The 16,429-nt window shown below is 45.4% G+C and overlaps 1 protein-coding gene and 1 long non-coding RNA gene across 3 annotated transcripts in view; one reads left to right on the plus strand and one right to left on the minus strand.

Annotated features, from left to right (window-relative positions):
• The window catches only part of LOC119088021, a 30,187-nt gene extending 15,869 nt beyond the window's left edge, over positions 1 to 14,318 (minus strand). The window contains exons 1-2 of one of the 2 annotated variants that reach the window (XR_005091577.1): positions 13,948 to 14,318; positions 7,931 to 8,615 (exon numbers count right to left, since the gene is read on the minus strand). This is a non-coding gene — a long non-coding RNA (uncharacterized LOC119088021). Of the gene's footprint in view, positions 1 to 7,930; positions 8,616 to 13,610 lie in introns of both variants that reach the window. The other variant, XR_005091578.1, reaches the window with a different exon arrangement.
• F13a1 (coagulation factor XIII A chain) overlaps positions 12,794 to 16,429 on the plus strand; it is a 162,185-nt gene continuing 158,549 nt past the window's right edge. The window contains exons 1-2 of the mRNA XM_037205794.1: positions 12,794 to 13,140; positions 14,967 to 15,113. Of these exons, the coding sequence (XP_037061689.1) occupies positions 14,984 to 15,113 (130 nt within the window). The 5' untranslated portion in view covers positions 12,794 to 13,140; positions 14,967 to 14,983. The remainder of the gene's footprint in view (positions 13,141 to 14,966; positions 15,114 to 16,429) is intronic.

The following is a 16,429-nucleotide window of genomic DNA, read 5'->3' on the forward strand; positions in this document are numbered from 1 at the left end:
CTCTAGAGTGCATTTAGGAACTTGACATACTTGGTCTTGCTATATTACCTTCTTGACTAATTTGAATGTGTTTCATATCTTCCCATGAAACTGAAAATTTGTCAAGGACTATCTTACAACAGTGCTACTCAAAGTGGATGCACTAATGTAGCTCCAGAACCCCCTTGGGTAACAAATAAATTGCATTTTATAAATGCAAACGAACTGAGTCCTTTCCAATCAGAAAGTCCCCAGCGATCTGCATGCATGCTGCAGTTTGGGAGGCTCTGCCTTACAGCCCTTGGTATTGTTCTGGGGTCCTAGATGTGCTCAGATACTTGCAGAATAGAATTGATTGCTTCCCTTTGAATGAGCCAAGGCTTCAAATAGAAGCATCGCCTTTTGTCTTCAAGGACTAAATAAACACAACAGAAGGAATATTTCTTTGGCCTGAGAACACACGGTAAAAGGCACCGAGAAACAGTTCCTCCCACACATTCAGTCTTCATGCACAGACTTCAAGGAGGGGATATTGTGATGGTCTGTGAAGACTGCGCTAAATACTAGCAAATCCATAGACTTCACAGTAGTGCCAAACTGTCTACCAGATGGGAAGTTTTGCAAGATAAAGGAAGATAATGACCATGGAGAGAGCTGTTTCCTAACCAGGGGCTGCATCAAAAGCAAGGCACAAGTGAGTGAAGAAGTCTCAGGTACTTTTGAGCCAAAACAATATATCTAACAGAAACACGATGTATGGTAGCCACGTGACAGATGGAAACAGGAACCTAAGCTAAACTTGCCTTCCTTCCTCTTTAAACATTGCAAATCCTGCACATTGCATATGTGCAGGGCAACATAAGCAAACTGATTAAAGGACTTAAGAATAGAAAATTATATTGGGGGGAATCTTCCGTGTGGTTTATAGAGGATATGTGCCTAACAACCACTATAGAAAGAAAATACACACTTCCTGTTTACCTCTATTTTCTTTAAGGAAGTCCAGATGACCCGGCTTCTTCCCCTGCCTCTTCCTCCCTGCCCCTCTCTCTTTTTCAGAAAACACATAAAGTTGACAAAAACAGTGACACGCGAAACTAGTTAAATTAGTCTGATAGGAATGGAGACTCCTGTCAATCAACAACTCTGCAAGTCTATCATTTTACATCATGATACTTTTTGAAGAATCCGTAGAGCCTGCTGGTAAAGGGCTGCAAAGAGGTTTCTAGAACAGACCAGTATAGTGACTTAGTGGTTCTGATAAAGTACTCAGAGATGTTCTGAAACCAAGTCCAGGCTATAGCTGGAATAAGGACAACACCCCTGTGGTGCTACGGGCTCATATTGTATATAACCAAAGGACCAAAGAGCAGGCTTCATTTTCAATAAGCCCTGCCTCTGCTTCCCACATTCCAAACTTTTCTTAAGACTCAAACTGAGACTACAAAATAGTGCCCAGGTTCCGCTCCAGTCAGGGATCTGGATGCAATGACGCTGCTATGAAGACACTGATCGTAAATCCAAAGGAGAGAGGTGTGTTTATTACAATGATGCCTGAGCTTCCCTCCCAAGGAAAAACACATTTAAAACACTGCACCAAGATGTGAGCCTGAGCCTGCTGCTGCTGGGAAGCCTGGTAAACATATTAACACCACCTTAAAATATGAGTCATGTCATAGAACTGTCTTGGCAATTAGACACAGCACTGCAGAGTAAAGAACTAAAAGCTGGTGAGAGGTCCCCTGGCTCTGGAGAAACGTCATAAAAAATTAATGCCGAGTGAAATAGAAACCATCTGAACTACAGCTGGCAAACATGTGGGATGCACTGTGACAGCCAAGACCCAGCAACAAAGAACATTCTCTGCTATCATTTGTAGCCTGGGAAGGTCTTCTGCCTTGGCTTCTGCTTGTGCCGAAAAGCATTTTTAGATTAGAAAAGTGTTGGAAAGTGAGGGTCTGAGTGAAGTTGACAGCTGGCTGTTGTATTGGGAAAAAGCATGTGGTTCTTATGGGTGGCAGAGGTGATCCAGAGCAAAATTCTATAAGGCAAAGCCTTGTGGGTGGAAGAATTAAAGGATGGGAAATCTTGGGTGCATGATAAATGGTGGTCTTCTTTATTGTTAAGCTTGAGGGCTAACTGTAATCTAGGAAGGACAATCAGCAAGTCCCCATGCCTTGCCTAACATCACGTGTTAGTCATCTTTCCTTCACTGTGACCAAACACCTGACATGAGCAACTTGAAGAGATGAAAGCTTAGCTTTGGCTGGTGGTTTTGGGAGACTAAAGTCTATGAATAGTTAATTCGTGGTGAAGTCTGTAGTGATGTAGTTCCACATATCAGGGAACCACTCACCTCATGACAGCCAGGAAGCAAAAAAAAAAAAAAAGAGAGAGAAGGAGATGGAATCCCTGTACCCCTCCAAAGACACAGCCCCAAGTGACCTAAATTCTTCCCACTGGGTCCCATCCCTGAAGATTCCTCCAGCTCCCCAGCAAGCCCTTACCACGCAGACCTTTGAGAAGCATTTAAGATCCGAAGCTTCTCCATCTCTTCGCACCAGAGATATGATGAATGGTTGTTGTGAGAGTTAGACAGCAGTCATGAAAGGCTTTGTAGGGTACAAGGTATTGGGCAGCTGGGGCTACTGATAGTTCACAGTGCTTCACGACTGAGCTTTCCAGAATCAAATTAAAAGCAGTTGCTTTTTGATTAGTGACAGTATTAGAAAAGCATGGGTTAAAGTGAAGTAAAACAATCCTGATTTTCTTCAATCTGTTCAAATCTATGCTATGCATTATGTATTCAGTTCATCTTCAGTATCTGTGGGCTTTACATCTGTGGGGTCTGCATCCATCTATAACTCTCCTCTAATCAAAAATATTCTTAAAAATTGCATCTGTGCTGCAGTCCTTTTTTTCTTGCCATCCCCTGAAAATGCAGAGTAACAACTATTTCCATGGCATCTGCATGACAGTAAGTCTTAGAACTCATCTGGTGATGATTTAAAGAGCATAGGATGTGCAGAGGTTCTGTGCAAATACTGAAGCACCTTTTCCCCATTTTTGTGCCTGATGTATTTTTCTCCACAGGACTTCTCATCATCTTACCCATTATACAATTTTACTTTTTTCTTTTCCTTGTTTATGCGAATTTTATTCATGTATGCAGTGAAATAGGCTTATGTTCCCTAACATACCCCTCCCAACTTCATGACTTTTTTTTTTATTACCAACTAAGTCTATTTAGTGCTGCTCAGATGGGCATGAGTTTTGGGTCATGCACTGGAGCATGGGAATTCTACTCAGGGCTACACCTTGGGGCTCGAGCATCTGCGGATCTTGGCTTTGAGAGGAATATACCAGAATCAACCCTTTGTGGATACCAAAGGATCACTGTAATATATACATAAATATATGTACAGGTATAGTGTGTCCACTTATAAACACATATTTTATGTACATATAACATATCTTACAGAATTCCTGCATGATAAAAGGGCTATCTGTATGTAAATTAAAATACTTGGTGTAAGACAGGTAGATAGGTAGGCAGATGGATAGATTAGAGAGAGGATGATGATGATGATATAGATAGATAGATAGATAGATAGATAGATAGATAGATAGATAGATAGATGGCAGACAGTTTTAAATTCAGAACTGTGGGAAGCTTTATTCAACTGTGTTGACTGGCTCCCAGAGAAATCATGCCACATCGATTCTCCAGCTGATTTTATTTCCTTGATTTCATTCATCTCTGGTGTGCCTTATTTTTCTTTCCCTACAACACTGTCTCTCCCAATCTGTAATCTTGCCTGTTTCTATACTTACGCTGCTGAATACAATGTAGGTAGGGAGGACCGGAGAGGCTGGTGGGCGTGGCTCAGGGTGTTGGTTAGATTTACCACACCCTTAGGCACTTAGGCCAAAGTATCCAAGATCAATCTCCAAAAGACATTTTACAAGACTGTCTCTGTAAATGTCTTCAGATTAAGGAGATTAGGGATGTATAGTGGGCTCCCATGTCTGGAAAACATGGTTGATAGAAGAAAATATGACATAAACAGCCCAAAGAAACGAGGGCAAAGGGCAATGACAACCAGGGTATCAATGGGAGACTGGTTACTATGAGGTTGGTTGGTGGAGTGGGCACATCTACTTATTTTAGAATTACTATGTATGAATAAGACATTTGAGAGAGCATAAACTCTTACGTGCACTTGCATTTATTTGGTACTTCCTTTTATGAGGCTTTCAGCCCTGGAAACCCAAGTGTAAAATGAGTGACAGACTGTTTAAGGCAGGAAATAAAACAAAAACCAGTCCTCCATACGTCTTCAACATAAGCCTTTACTTTTCCATGTTGGGTCAGCAACACATTCTGCTTTCACTGATGTGAGAGATTTCACTGGCTTTAATTCACCAATTAATCAACATGTATTCCTACACACACATCATATGCCAGATTAAGTCCATAAAAAGGTATTTGTCATGGGAGTGAAAGATGAAATATTTTTGAAATCTATGGAATTATGGGGAAAGACTTCTTGATTAAATTCTAAAAGACTGGCTTTTAATACAGTTTCCCCTTCTGAACTGTATGCCTTCAAGGCAGACAGCATCCCTTATTCATCACACCACCCTCCAATAAAAGATGTTGGATAAATATTTATTGAATTAATGTGTTTCACTTATCATTGCTGTGTAACAAAATACCTCAAGGCTTCCATGGATTAAGCAGTCATTTTATTTCATTGCTCACAGTTTTATGAACTTTTGTGTGTGGTTTAGCTCAGCCAGGCAGTTTATCTGATCTCCATATACCTTTAGTGGGGTTCCTCTTTCTCACCAAGCATCCTCTCTGCTTTGTCCTTAAGTCAATCAGTCTGTAGCAGTCAATTAATGTCCTCATAGAGTTTTCAGATCCTAAGATCATGAAACAGAAACTGGTAAAACCTTGTGGAGCTCAGGTCCTGATCTGACACAATCACATCCATTGCACCCATCAGTTAAGGTGTAGGGCCACCGTGGGAAGGACCACAAAAACGTGTAGATGCCAAGAGATGTGGATAACTGACCCATCTTTGGGAATCTGCTAACATAGAGTGAACACATAAATGTAACCATTAAAGAGCTCTTCAGATTTGAGGGAAAACATTTTAGGCCAAAGGAAATGTTTCATAAAGTCAAGTATCCACACAACAGGGGAGAACAGAGCCCTGGGAGAGGCTTATGGGGTGAAAATACGGTAGAAAAGCACCGGGGCGCAGACCAGTTCAGTTCCGTGAAGCCTGAAGGTACAGGATGTCTCAGAGCTAAGGTTATACATTCCTCATTCTGTTCCCCCAATTAAAAGGTTTTAATGTGCTCAATGGTCAAGGCAGACCATGGGAAACCAAGGGCTAAGGTTATACATTCCTCATTCTGTTCCCCCAATTAAAAGGTTTTAATGTGCTCAATGGTCAAGGCAGACCATGGGAAACCAAGGGCAATGAACTGTGTTGCTCGTGACTGTCATAGACCTCCTTTCAGGAACTAACCCCACACCAATAGTATACTAAGACTACAGACGTAGGTGCAGACTCAAGAACCCTAACATGATTTCTTATATTCTTGGACATCTGAGCTGTCTTTTTCTCCCCTCCCCCTCCTCCAAAATAAATTAAGTACAAGACTCTCTTTTAGGCCAGTTACATTTTCTGAATTTATTAAAAAATATTTAAGAATGATTTATATGTAAGCTAGAAATGTGGAAAGTATTCCAGTGGATCATGGTATATGTCCATATGGCATAACAAATGTGTCAGGTGCTATTTTAACCACTTACAGTTAGCTTCATGGGGGGAGAGGTGCACCGTTCAGAAACACCCTCACAGGAAGGGCTCCATCAGTTATCTGAAACTTCACTCAGAAATTGCAGAGTGAACATCAAAGAATAGAGAACTCGCCCAGTTCTCTGGCGGTGTCTTAATGCCTGCGTGTGATTGTGCAATGGCTTTCAAAATTCATAGATTGTATCCAGAAGTTCTGCTGTCAGGGAGCCCCTGCAGAACATCACGTCCTCCTGCTTCCTGCCAGGCGCCACTACAAGCTGCCCTTCCTTCCAGCTTTTAGGTTTCACTGCTGGTCTCTGCTCTTGTTCCCTCCACAAGAGTGCTGCAGGCCTGGTCCTGGTGTCCCCTCCCCAGCAAGAAGTGCCAACACATCAGGAACCAGCTGGGCCCAGAGAAGGGGCTGTTATAAACTGGAAGACCCATCAACCTGCTTCCATAGGCATCATTGGAGAGTTTGTTAAGATGCCCAGGCAAGTCTGCACAGAGGGCCCTACCTGGGTGTGGGCTTACAAACTAACTGTCTGGAAGCTGGCCTGTCATTGCTCATATATTGGGCACAGTTCATCCAAAATCCTTCTCTGCTCCTCTCCCCAGACAGCTTCCTTGTAAGATTCAAGAGAGGGGGCTTTTCATTTGCTCCAGTTAGAAACAGACCCACAGGTATTGTCAATATATAAAACCACATCATCAACCATCATCCATCAACCCCCACTGATAAGTGTGAGCTGCAGAAGAAACTCTCAAAACGGCTCCTGGACTGAGAACTACAATAGATGGCATTGATGGAGTGATTAGCAAGTTAAATAGCTGTTTACCGAATGATGGAAAAGTAAGGGCAATATTACTAGAAAAGTGAGACTATTTATCAACGGTGAGTGGAGGTTGTTCTGTGTGCACAATCACCACCCTCAACCTTCACCCCCACCACCCTGGGCAAGGATTGTTTAGCACTGGCCTCGTACCCAGGTGGTAACAGTGCTTTGTGGGTACTGTCTCTGATCTTCATAACCTGTGTGGCAGATGTGCTGTGATGACTACTTTACATGTGAAATTAGATGATGTGTTCGAAGTCATACAGAGTGCAAAGCGCCAGTTCCCTGGGATACACACGTGTAGACACACAGATTGGTCAGCACACTCATTGGCAGTTTGGGTGAAGGGAGTGTTATGTGTACACCATCTTTACTGTCCAGTGTCGGCTGTGGTTTTCAGTAGCCACCATTGTTAATTAACACATCGATAACACATTTGTGGAATTACCGTTAGGTTTCCCTTTTGTTGATCACTTTTCTTCATGCATAATGTTATATTTCCTTTTGTTTGCTTGCTTATTTGAGATGAGGTTTCTTAGGTCTTGGGCTGCCCTCGAACTCATAAGCCTTCTGTCTCAGCCTATAACGGTGCTTCGAATACAGTCATGTACTGTCATGCCTGGCTATGTCTCATCATTTTGACAGCTATTTTTAAGCAGCCTTTTATTACAATGTACTGTTTCCCTCTTGCAAAGAAAGGTAGATGGGGGTTTGACTTCACTGCAGTGGTCAACAGATCGACAGTCTGGGCATAACCAGGAGAAGGAATGGAGTCGAATGGAACTGAGAAACAAAACAACAACAACAAACAGTCAAAGTGGTGTAGCCCAGGCTGCCCTCAGAGGCTTCTGCCACCTGAATGCTGGGATCATAGCCATGGGTCATCATGCCTGACTTAAAATAGTAAATTCTGTTATGCGTATTTTCCCAGAATTTAAAACGCAGTGGTTGTATTCACAGTGATTATGTGAGCCATGAGTTCTTTCTTCTCCCATTGGCCTTCAGGGTGGCCTGCCACAAGGATAGGCAGCCCGGACACCCAAAGTTCCTGGGAGGGAAAGCAATCAGACTACTGACAAATGAAGACCATGTCTGGGGTAGTCAACACAGTGAGTAGACACCTGGCATCTAGAACTGTTCCCAACATGGATTTAGCTATCTCCTGAAAGGAAAAGATGGGACAGTAATACAGGAGAGAAGAAATGGGCAACAGCCTTCTTGGACCTTTCATTGTCATTGTGAGCCTTTGAACCTCAGTAAGAGCTTCTTCAGAAGTGACAGTGCATGATCAGGATCACTTACCTTTGCCAGCTGATCGCCACTGTGGCTGGAACACAGCTGTAAACTTTTCACCCTGCCTCCCTCTGATCCTCTCTACTATGACACCTCCTTCTGGAGTGGAAAGTTTCCTCTCTGACTCTTCCAGCAGCAAGGGCAGTGGAGGAGAGAAGCCCTCCAAAGAGGTTGATTTTGATCCTTCATGTCAGAGTCCAGGACATCTTTGTACAAGGCCAGTTGTTATTTCCAACACCCCCTCACTTCCCTCTGAAAATCCAGCCCTAACCAATGAAGGTCTTATTCAACTGGAAAAATAAAAATAGCAGCATACAGACATGACTGAGTTCTCTGTTTGAGATGTGAAATTTTGCATGTAAATCAAATAGTGTTTGCTGGAACATTCATTACCTGAGCAAACACAGGCCACCTCCTGGGTATTACCATCCTGGAGAAAGACGGTGGGTTCTTAGCAAGAAAAGTGTCAATACCACAGCTGTGAAAACTCAGAATTAAGGAGTTAAGGTTTTTTCTCATCTCAAACAACTTCCATTTGCTCGCAGCTCCCACAGGTTGCTCTGTATTTCTGATGGAGCCAGAATCTTTAAGTGATGTCTTCAGGCATTCCTGTCTGCCCTTGGAATAGGCAAGGTGATACAAATGTCCTTTCTTTGTGTTTCAGTCAACAGGTCATTGGGATCACGGCCCTTTGCTGTAGAAGAATGAGAATGTAATCAGGCTCATGCAGGAAGAGGGTTGCTGGTCTCTTCAAGTCATCACATCTGGACCCAGTAATGCCAGGAAAGTGGGCCCAAAACAATGCTTCTTACCATTGTACATGACCTCTTAAAAGGAAACACCATCTTCTTTGGTCCCTATAGCCCAAAGTCATGGGCAGAGCAAAAAGTTATTGGACCCCCTAAAGGGGGTCATGACCCACAGGATGAGGAGGTCTTGTCTAGAACTTGGTGGAAGGTGCCTACATGATCATTTCCCAGTAAAAATCCTGGAACAGAATCCATTTGTTTCTCTGGTATGCACCATGACACATATGTGGCCACAGCTCATTGCTGTGGTGTCTGGCACATCCTATGTGACTTGCATGGGACAAGACCCTTGAGATTATCTGCCTGCTTTCCTATGCACCTCACCCATGGATCTTTTTACTGTAAATGAGTCAATAGGATTACTAATCATCTGGGGGCACTGATAGCTCATAGCACTCAAGGGTGGTCTTGGGGACCCTAACCCAGGGGCACAGGCCTGAGGCTGTTTCTTAGATCCCTTTGCCCTCTGTAGGTGAAACAATTTTCTGCTAAGTTCAGCAAATAGGAGGCAATGGAGGGATATTGGACAGAGAGAAGAAAGCCACCAAAAAGACAGACTGGACTAGTCCTGACCTCAGACCCTGTTTCTAGTAATGACTGAATCTCAAGCTCCCACCAGACAGTCCCATGGGGTTCTAGGTTCTACCACATCACCTCAGCTCCTGCTGGATGCCGACACCAACTACCCAGTTTTTAATTGTGGGGTTGACTCACCCCCACTGTTTGCCCTCCTGTCTCTTTTATCACCTGTATAAACAAGTCCTCTGTGTCAAGTCCTCTCTTTAAAAATACCTAATGTGGTTTTCCTTTCCCTAGTTTGACCCACATGCTCTAAATGTCTTCCCCATACCAAGCAAAAGGCTTCAGGTACAAAGGGCACCATGCCATTCCCAAAGCCCTTGGTGTCTGTTCACATGGACTGTTCTGTACATATCACATTTGCTGGCATACCTCAAGGTTCATTCTATGACCAGAAACTGTTGTTCTGACTCCCAAGTCACAGGACCATGAGCCTATGCTCTAAGATAGATGAGTTTCAGCCACATGCTAGGCTTGGTGCCTTTGACATTGGGCTACTGTCTCTTGAGCCCAGGAAATCCATCACATTTATAATGTTACTGGCTTGGTGGTGGAGTACTATTAAACTAATGTGTGTGCACATTCACAGAGCTGTGAGTCTTGGGCCAAATGTGGCATGATAGTGATGGCTGGGAGATGACGGGCATGTCTTGAATGCACAGCTCAGCCAGAGGGTTGACACTGTTTAATGTAAAATGTGTATCCATGGCCACTCTTCCCAAAATTCCACCTAAGTCTACCAGACTACTGTGGCATCTTCACTCAGATCTTCTTCTAGCATGCAACAGAGAATGATGGACTTTGCATGGGTATCTTCAGGAGCCTCTCTCTGGCTGGCGTCCCTGTTGTCCAATGGCAATCCAGTCAGGGATGTGACCCCACAGGGGTCAGGAGCATTGCCATTAGACAAGCTCTTGAAGGACAGCTGAGCCATTATCACCATGATCAGGACTATGAACAGGGGAATGATCGTCTAGCAAGTGGAGAAGGGTGAGAGGCTTGAGGCACAGAATAGGAAGTTCGGTGACAGGAGCAAGGTGTGACGGAGTGGGGGTGGGAGGTGAGAGCATAACAAAAGGTAGGGCACGAAAGTAGAGAAGGGTCTAGATCATATGGTGTGTTTTTCAGTTGAAGATTAGAATTTACTTTGAATGCACAGTTAATTTACTATGGGAAAGCTTTGGGCAAAGAATCCAAACCCAGATTTGAGCCCTTCACTGTTTACTATGACTGCATTGTGGGAAAAGAATTGAAAGCAGTGAAGGGGTAGGTTCAGGGCTAATTAAAAGGTAGACTAGGAGATACCTGATGGAGGGCTGGATTTGAAGGTTGCGGTGGGGGTTGTCTGAAGTGTGCCCATGTGCCTAGCTTGGCCGCCATACTCAAGGATATTCACTGAGATAGGGAACTCTACAATATGCCAAGTCTTCATAGAAAATTGTATCCTATCATAGAAATGATGAATATGAGCAATCACTGGTAATTTCTCTAGAACTTGGTAACCAAGCAGGCAAGAGAAGGTAACCAGCACGCAGCTAGCTAGGGAAGTCTGCAACTCTGGAAAAGACCATGGCTAGTCACCGAGTTTGAGAGGTGCCAGGAAATACGTGGAGATTTAAAACCATCAGAGTTGCTGAGATGACCAAAGGGTAGCACACCGCGTTGGAGGGAATAGCACAGTGTGCAGTGTCCCAGAGACCACAGGAAAGCCTTTCAAGGACAGAGTGGGTAAGAGAGCTCAGTGCCTCAAAAGACGAAGAACTCAGTCTTCTTCTTTGGCTTGAAAACAGACAATTGGAAGTGCTCTCCTTTCAATGTGGCTTCTCTGAAACTCAGGTTGAAATTGGGGCCTCTGTGTGATACCATTAAGAATCAACTAGACCTTTAAGAGAGATCAATGTAGCTCTCATGAGACTAGGTTAGTTACTCTGAGGACAGTTCATTATAAAGCAAGGCTGCCCACAAGTTTTCTCTTTTCCAGTCATGCCAACTTTCCTTCCTGCTTTCTGCCTTGGGAAGACACAGTGTGTGGTAGATGGTGTCCTTCTGATCAGCCCACAGTGCCTTGCAGTGTGCTCAGCAAACATCCTATCCCCACAAAAAGATGAGACAACACAAGAGATCTGCTAGAAGCTGAGAAGATGGCAATGCCATGTTCTTATGATTCCCAACCTATAGAAACATGAGCTAAATAAAACATTTTTCTTAATGAGTGTCCCATTTCAGGTATTTTGTTATGGAGACAAAATGTACTAAGACAGATACCTTTGCTTTGGTAGTTTGATTAAAACAATGGAGGTAGAACCCAGAAGTCAGCGGCTTGGCAACAGAAGGAAGGAGGGAGAATAAGAAATGACCAGAAGGACACAAGATGAGAAAAGGCCTTTTAAAATATTGAAAGGACTCAACTTGAAATTGTGTCAATGCTGACAGGAAGCAGCTGCGACGGGCTGGAGCTTGAAGCCACAGGAGGAAGCTCGGATAAGAGGCACAGCAAAGCCCTTGAGAAAGTGATATGAAGCATGGCAAAGAACAGGCGTTTGGTTTGGACAAGGAGGCACGGGGACTTTTCCATTTCAAGGATAAGAAGAAGGAAAAACTTGGTAAAATTGCAGACATGTCCACAGATTTGTGGCAGAGAGATGCTATTCTTTTATTTTTTATTTTATAATTTAATTTAATTTTACATATCAGCCACAGATTCCCTTGTTCTCCCCCTCCTGCCCCCCCCTGCCCCCCAGCCTACCCCCCATTCCCATCACCTCCAGGGCAAGGACTCCCCTTAGAATTGAGTTCAGCCTGGTAGACTCAGTCCAGGCAGGTCCAGTCCCCTCCTCCCAGACTGAGCCAAGCGTCCCTGCATAAGCCCCAGGTTTCAAACAGTCAACTCATGCACTGAGTACAGGACCTGGTCCCACTGCCTGGATGCCTCCCCAACAGATCATGCCAATTCTTAACTCCCGTCCCCCTTTGAAATTTGGAGATCCTGTTTCAGCATCAGACATCTGAAGACAATGAGGGCACTTAGAAGGATCTGTGGTGGAAATCACTAGTACTTAAACATGTGACACTCTCAAAACAAAAATAGGCAAAGCCTGGGGAAGGATACTTTCTTTCCTTTCTCTCTAAGTCTTGAGGACAGAATGGCTTCCAGGGAAAACACAAAGGTTTCTAACTGTGTGGCTCTCTCAAGGGTATCTACTTATTTGTACTGGGATTAGACACCAGTGTGGCTGTCCTGCAGGAAGTCCTGTGGTTGGGCTGGGGCTCTCTGGGAAATTCAAGGAGGTAGTTTTCTTTGCACAAGAAGGACTCATTGCTCTTGCTTTATGCATGGTCACAACTGTCTGTGTGACCCATCTGTGGGCAGGCAGACCCTCCCTTCTGCCAGCTCACCACCCATATGCGTGGCAAAGCATTCCTCCACAGAAAAAGGACCCATTAGCCCTTCTGACCCAGCAGGAGGTCATGGGAGAGACTGGCGAGCACAGTGGTGCCATTCGGTAGTTACTAATAACAGCCGGAGGAGGGGAAGGACTGGCCCTGGGGGTGGGACGATGAGGAGATGCCAGCATGGAGGCAGGAAAGGGCACATGCAGGCAGACCAAAGCTGCATGACAGAAGTACATGGAAAGTCCTAGAAACAGTTCTGCCCCCTCCACCAGCTGTCAAGAAAGGGGAGGAGAAATCCTCTGGGATGGGGAGGAGGGTGGGTGCCGTTAGGAAGTTATTTAAGAGCCAACTTGCTGGTCACTTTGCCTGAGTCCTTTTGAGGAAGTACCCAGAGGCACACAACAAGCCTGCCAGGGCCCCTCTCTGAAGCACAAGCAGGTAAGAGACCCTCAGAGCAGCACTGAGCAGCCCTGCACCGAGCTGTCGCTGTCCCTCTGCACCTGCATTTCTGTATCTCTAAAGGGTTGGGGAGGGTGGGAGGCAGCCTGTCTCTCCAGTTCCAGCCCTTTACCTCTGAGTTTGTATTGCTCAACACCACTTCTAAGAGGGACCGTCTTTGAATTCCACCAAGCTAGGCTAGGAGCATGGCTGGCAGAGACTCTTAAATGGGGCTAGGAGTGTGGTTGTCCTTCCAAGGGCAGGTCCCTTTCCTAAGGGAAGTCAACTGTGGAGTGTGGACTAAGGTTAGAGGGTAAGGCCCTCTGGGAATGCCCACCTGGCTGGAAGACAGCAGGCTTGGTTGTTCTGACCTTGTTGCTCCTTCCTGCATCTCAACACAGGGGCTGTACTCAAGTTCCTTCCCCTTTGCTGCATCTACCAAGAAGGATAGCTCCCCCTCCCAGACTCACCCATTGGCCCGCACTTCCTCTCTTGACCAGCACCTGGAATGTTCCAGTTCTTTGTTTTACGTGCTCTCTCCCAGAAGGCTGCCTGTCTGCCCAGCACTGCTCCCCACACCCTGCTGCTGGCCCCTAGTGACCAATCAGTATGTCTTTGCTATTTGACAAGACCCCAGAGGATTGAGTTTTCCTGTCTTCTCTGTCATTAAAACCTTTTTCTTTAAACACCTCCCTTGCCTCAGCTCACCAGAGATTATTTGTAAATCCCCAAAGGCATATTTATAGATCTACACTCCTATCTCATTCTTCCAAGAGCCCTGTCTCCTCCCAAGACCAGATACCTTACCAAGTGGCCTGTACTCAGTCTTGCTTCTGCTGCTCCACTCCCTTCGACAAGAGTCGAGTCAAGTTGGTTCTCTAATGGCAATGCTTCATCTTGCAAGGGTGTGTCTGGTTTTTGCAAACAGCCAGGTTGCCAGGAGTCACTGCACGGTGAGCCAGGTAAAGAGAGTTCAGAAACAAAGACCCCCTTCATTTTGGCCATCTGGTCAACAAGTCCTTATTGGGACCTGAAGGTAAGGTGTGTAGTGTTTAGACTGGCTGGTCGCCTGCACAGACTCTGAGGGAAGAGGAAGCAGGCCAGACCGAGTCAGAGCACAGCCTACTCATACCAACTGGACATAGTCACGGCCTCCATTCCACACACCCAAACAGCATTATGTGTGACTCTCGTCAGGCACATCGCTAACCCCACTATACTGTAAACTCTCAGGAAAGAGCAGCTGTTTGGGTTTCTGGTATGCCTACCTAAGTACTAAGTACCTAAGTGCTAAGATCACAGCCCAGCTCATAAGGAGTCCTCAGTAAATAGTGACTGAATTAAATGGCTGGTTTACTTATTTGTTTATGTAGTTATTATGTAATTAAATGACAGCTCTAATAGACCATCCTAATCTGGACATGTTTTCATGAGTCTAATCCTCACAGTGACTTAGGTTTGGTGAATCTCCATGAAATGAGTAGGTGTATGTACCTACCAATATATAGGCTTTGGGGGGTTGGGGCTAGGAAAGTTCTGCTCTCTGAAATCTTTAAAGACTTTCTTTGCTTCAAGCAAACACTCTTTCTCCTGCTTTCTATACATTTTGACAAACAGGAAGTCTCCCTGAGATCCTCAGGGAACACACCCCATCTCTCGGCTCATCTTCCCTGCCGCCTCCAGGCTTTCATTTGGGTGGGACTTCCGATGCGTTTCTTGGGCCCTGCTGTGCACAGGTGCACCTCTGTGTCTACTTTACAACCCTGGCTGCAAGTGGTACTCATCTCACATCCCTCTCCCATGGACTCTCTTCTCCCTTTCCCAAGATCCAGTGAAGCTGAAAATGTCAGATACTCCAGCAACCACCTTTGGGGGCAGGAGAGCAGTTCCCCCCAACAACTCCAATGCAGCAGAAGTCGACCTCCCGACTGAGGAGCTGCAGGCCATGATACCCAGGGGCGTCAACCTGCAAGGTAGGAGGAGCACACCACCATGTCCAATAGAGCTGGGTCCCCTTTCCCATGAGGGATGGGTGTGAGAACCTCCTCCACTAAGATCTACAAATGGCACCCTCACAGTCTCTGGCCTTCAAGAAAGGGTCCCCAAACTCAAGCTGTAAAAACACCAGAGATCCTGAATGATGGTCCTAATTTTAGCATTTACTGATCTTGTCACTTAGGGAAGTGACTTCCTCTTTCTACTTCTCATCCATTCTTTTTTTACAAAACACGCTGGATTCGCCAAGGCCCCTTCCACCCCTGATGTTCTACACTTTGGAGAATGTTCTCGAGCTAGAAGATTCCACTTCTAAAATGTCGTGGCTGGATCTGATTGTCTGACTTGCAGCTCCTTCCTTCTCCCGCCCCCATCCACGGCTGTGAATCTCATAGCTGGTGAGAGGGGCCGTAGTCTGACAGAAATAGAGATGGAAGCCCTCTGCTGTCTCCTGGGCAGCCAGGAAAGGAGGCGAGGCAGGCTGCTTCTTGCCTCTGCCTCATCCTGAGGGACCCGCTCTGGGTGGAGCAGCCACCAGCTGACCTCCTCTCAGCCCTGTCAGCTGTGACGGGGCCCAGGTGCCAACATTGGCTTGGTGATACAGAAGCCATTCCCTTGGGGGAATGAGCAGGGACAATCAGACTCTTGTCCCCGAATGGCATCTAGCTGGCAGTACATTGTGGAATACCATTTATGCACCAAAACCTAGTTATGCTCCTGTGGGCTCTTGGTGCTGAGTTTCATGGGGGATAAACGTCTGCTTGCTGGGGTAGGTACAGACAGTCACATGGTGACTCTTAGTGCCCAGGAACTAACTCTCCCGGCCAAGTGCCACATTCTAAACCCTGACGTTAAAGCCACAGAACTGGTATGTACAACCAACCAGTCTCAGCTTCTTTTGTTACAGGTTAGAAAACAGGCTTACAGCAGCTAGTTGACATTCTTTACGTCTTTGCTGCCCAGGCTAGAGGTCCTTTATGTTTTTTATAAGAATGCAAATAAAATTGGAAGGCTTGCAGACATCAAGCTATCCCATGGGTCACCTTGGGATATTCAGTTTTCGTGTAAAATTCCCCTCTGGCAGAGAAGATACTGTGCTCAGGGAAGGAGTACATTGGCTCAAGAAGAAGTCAGCCATAGGCAAAGAAAGAAGAGGGGATCAGATCCCCACCCCAGGAGTAATGAGGACACATGGATCTCCACGCATGTGGTGAAGGGCACAAAGAATCCCTGGTCCCGGAGACAGAAACCCCAGGTGGCCGGTGCAGAACCCATCTAAGTCCCCAAGCCTTAA

This window comes from Peromyscus leucopus, chromosome 5 (assembly GCF_004664715.2).
Source record: "Peromyscus leucopus breed LL Stock chromosome 5, UCI_PerLeu_2.1, whole genome shotgun sequence".
Classification (NCBI taxonomy): domain Eukaryota; kingdom Metazoa; phylum Chordata; class Mammalia; order Rodentia; family Cricetidae; genus Peromyscus; species Peromyscus leucopus.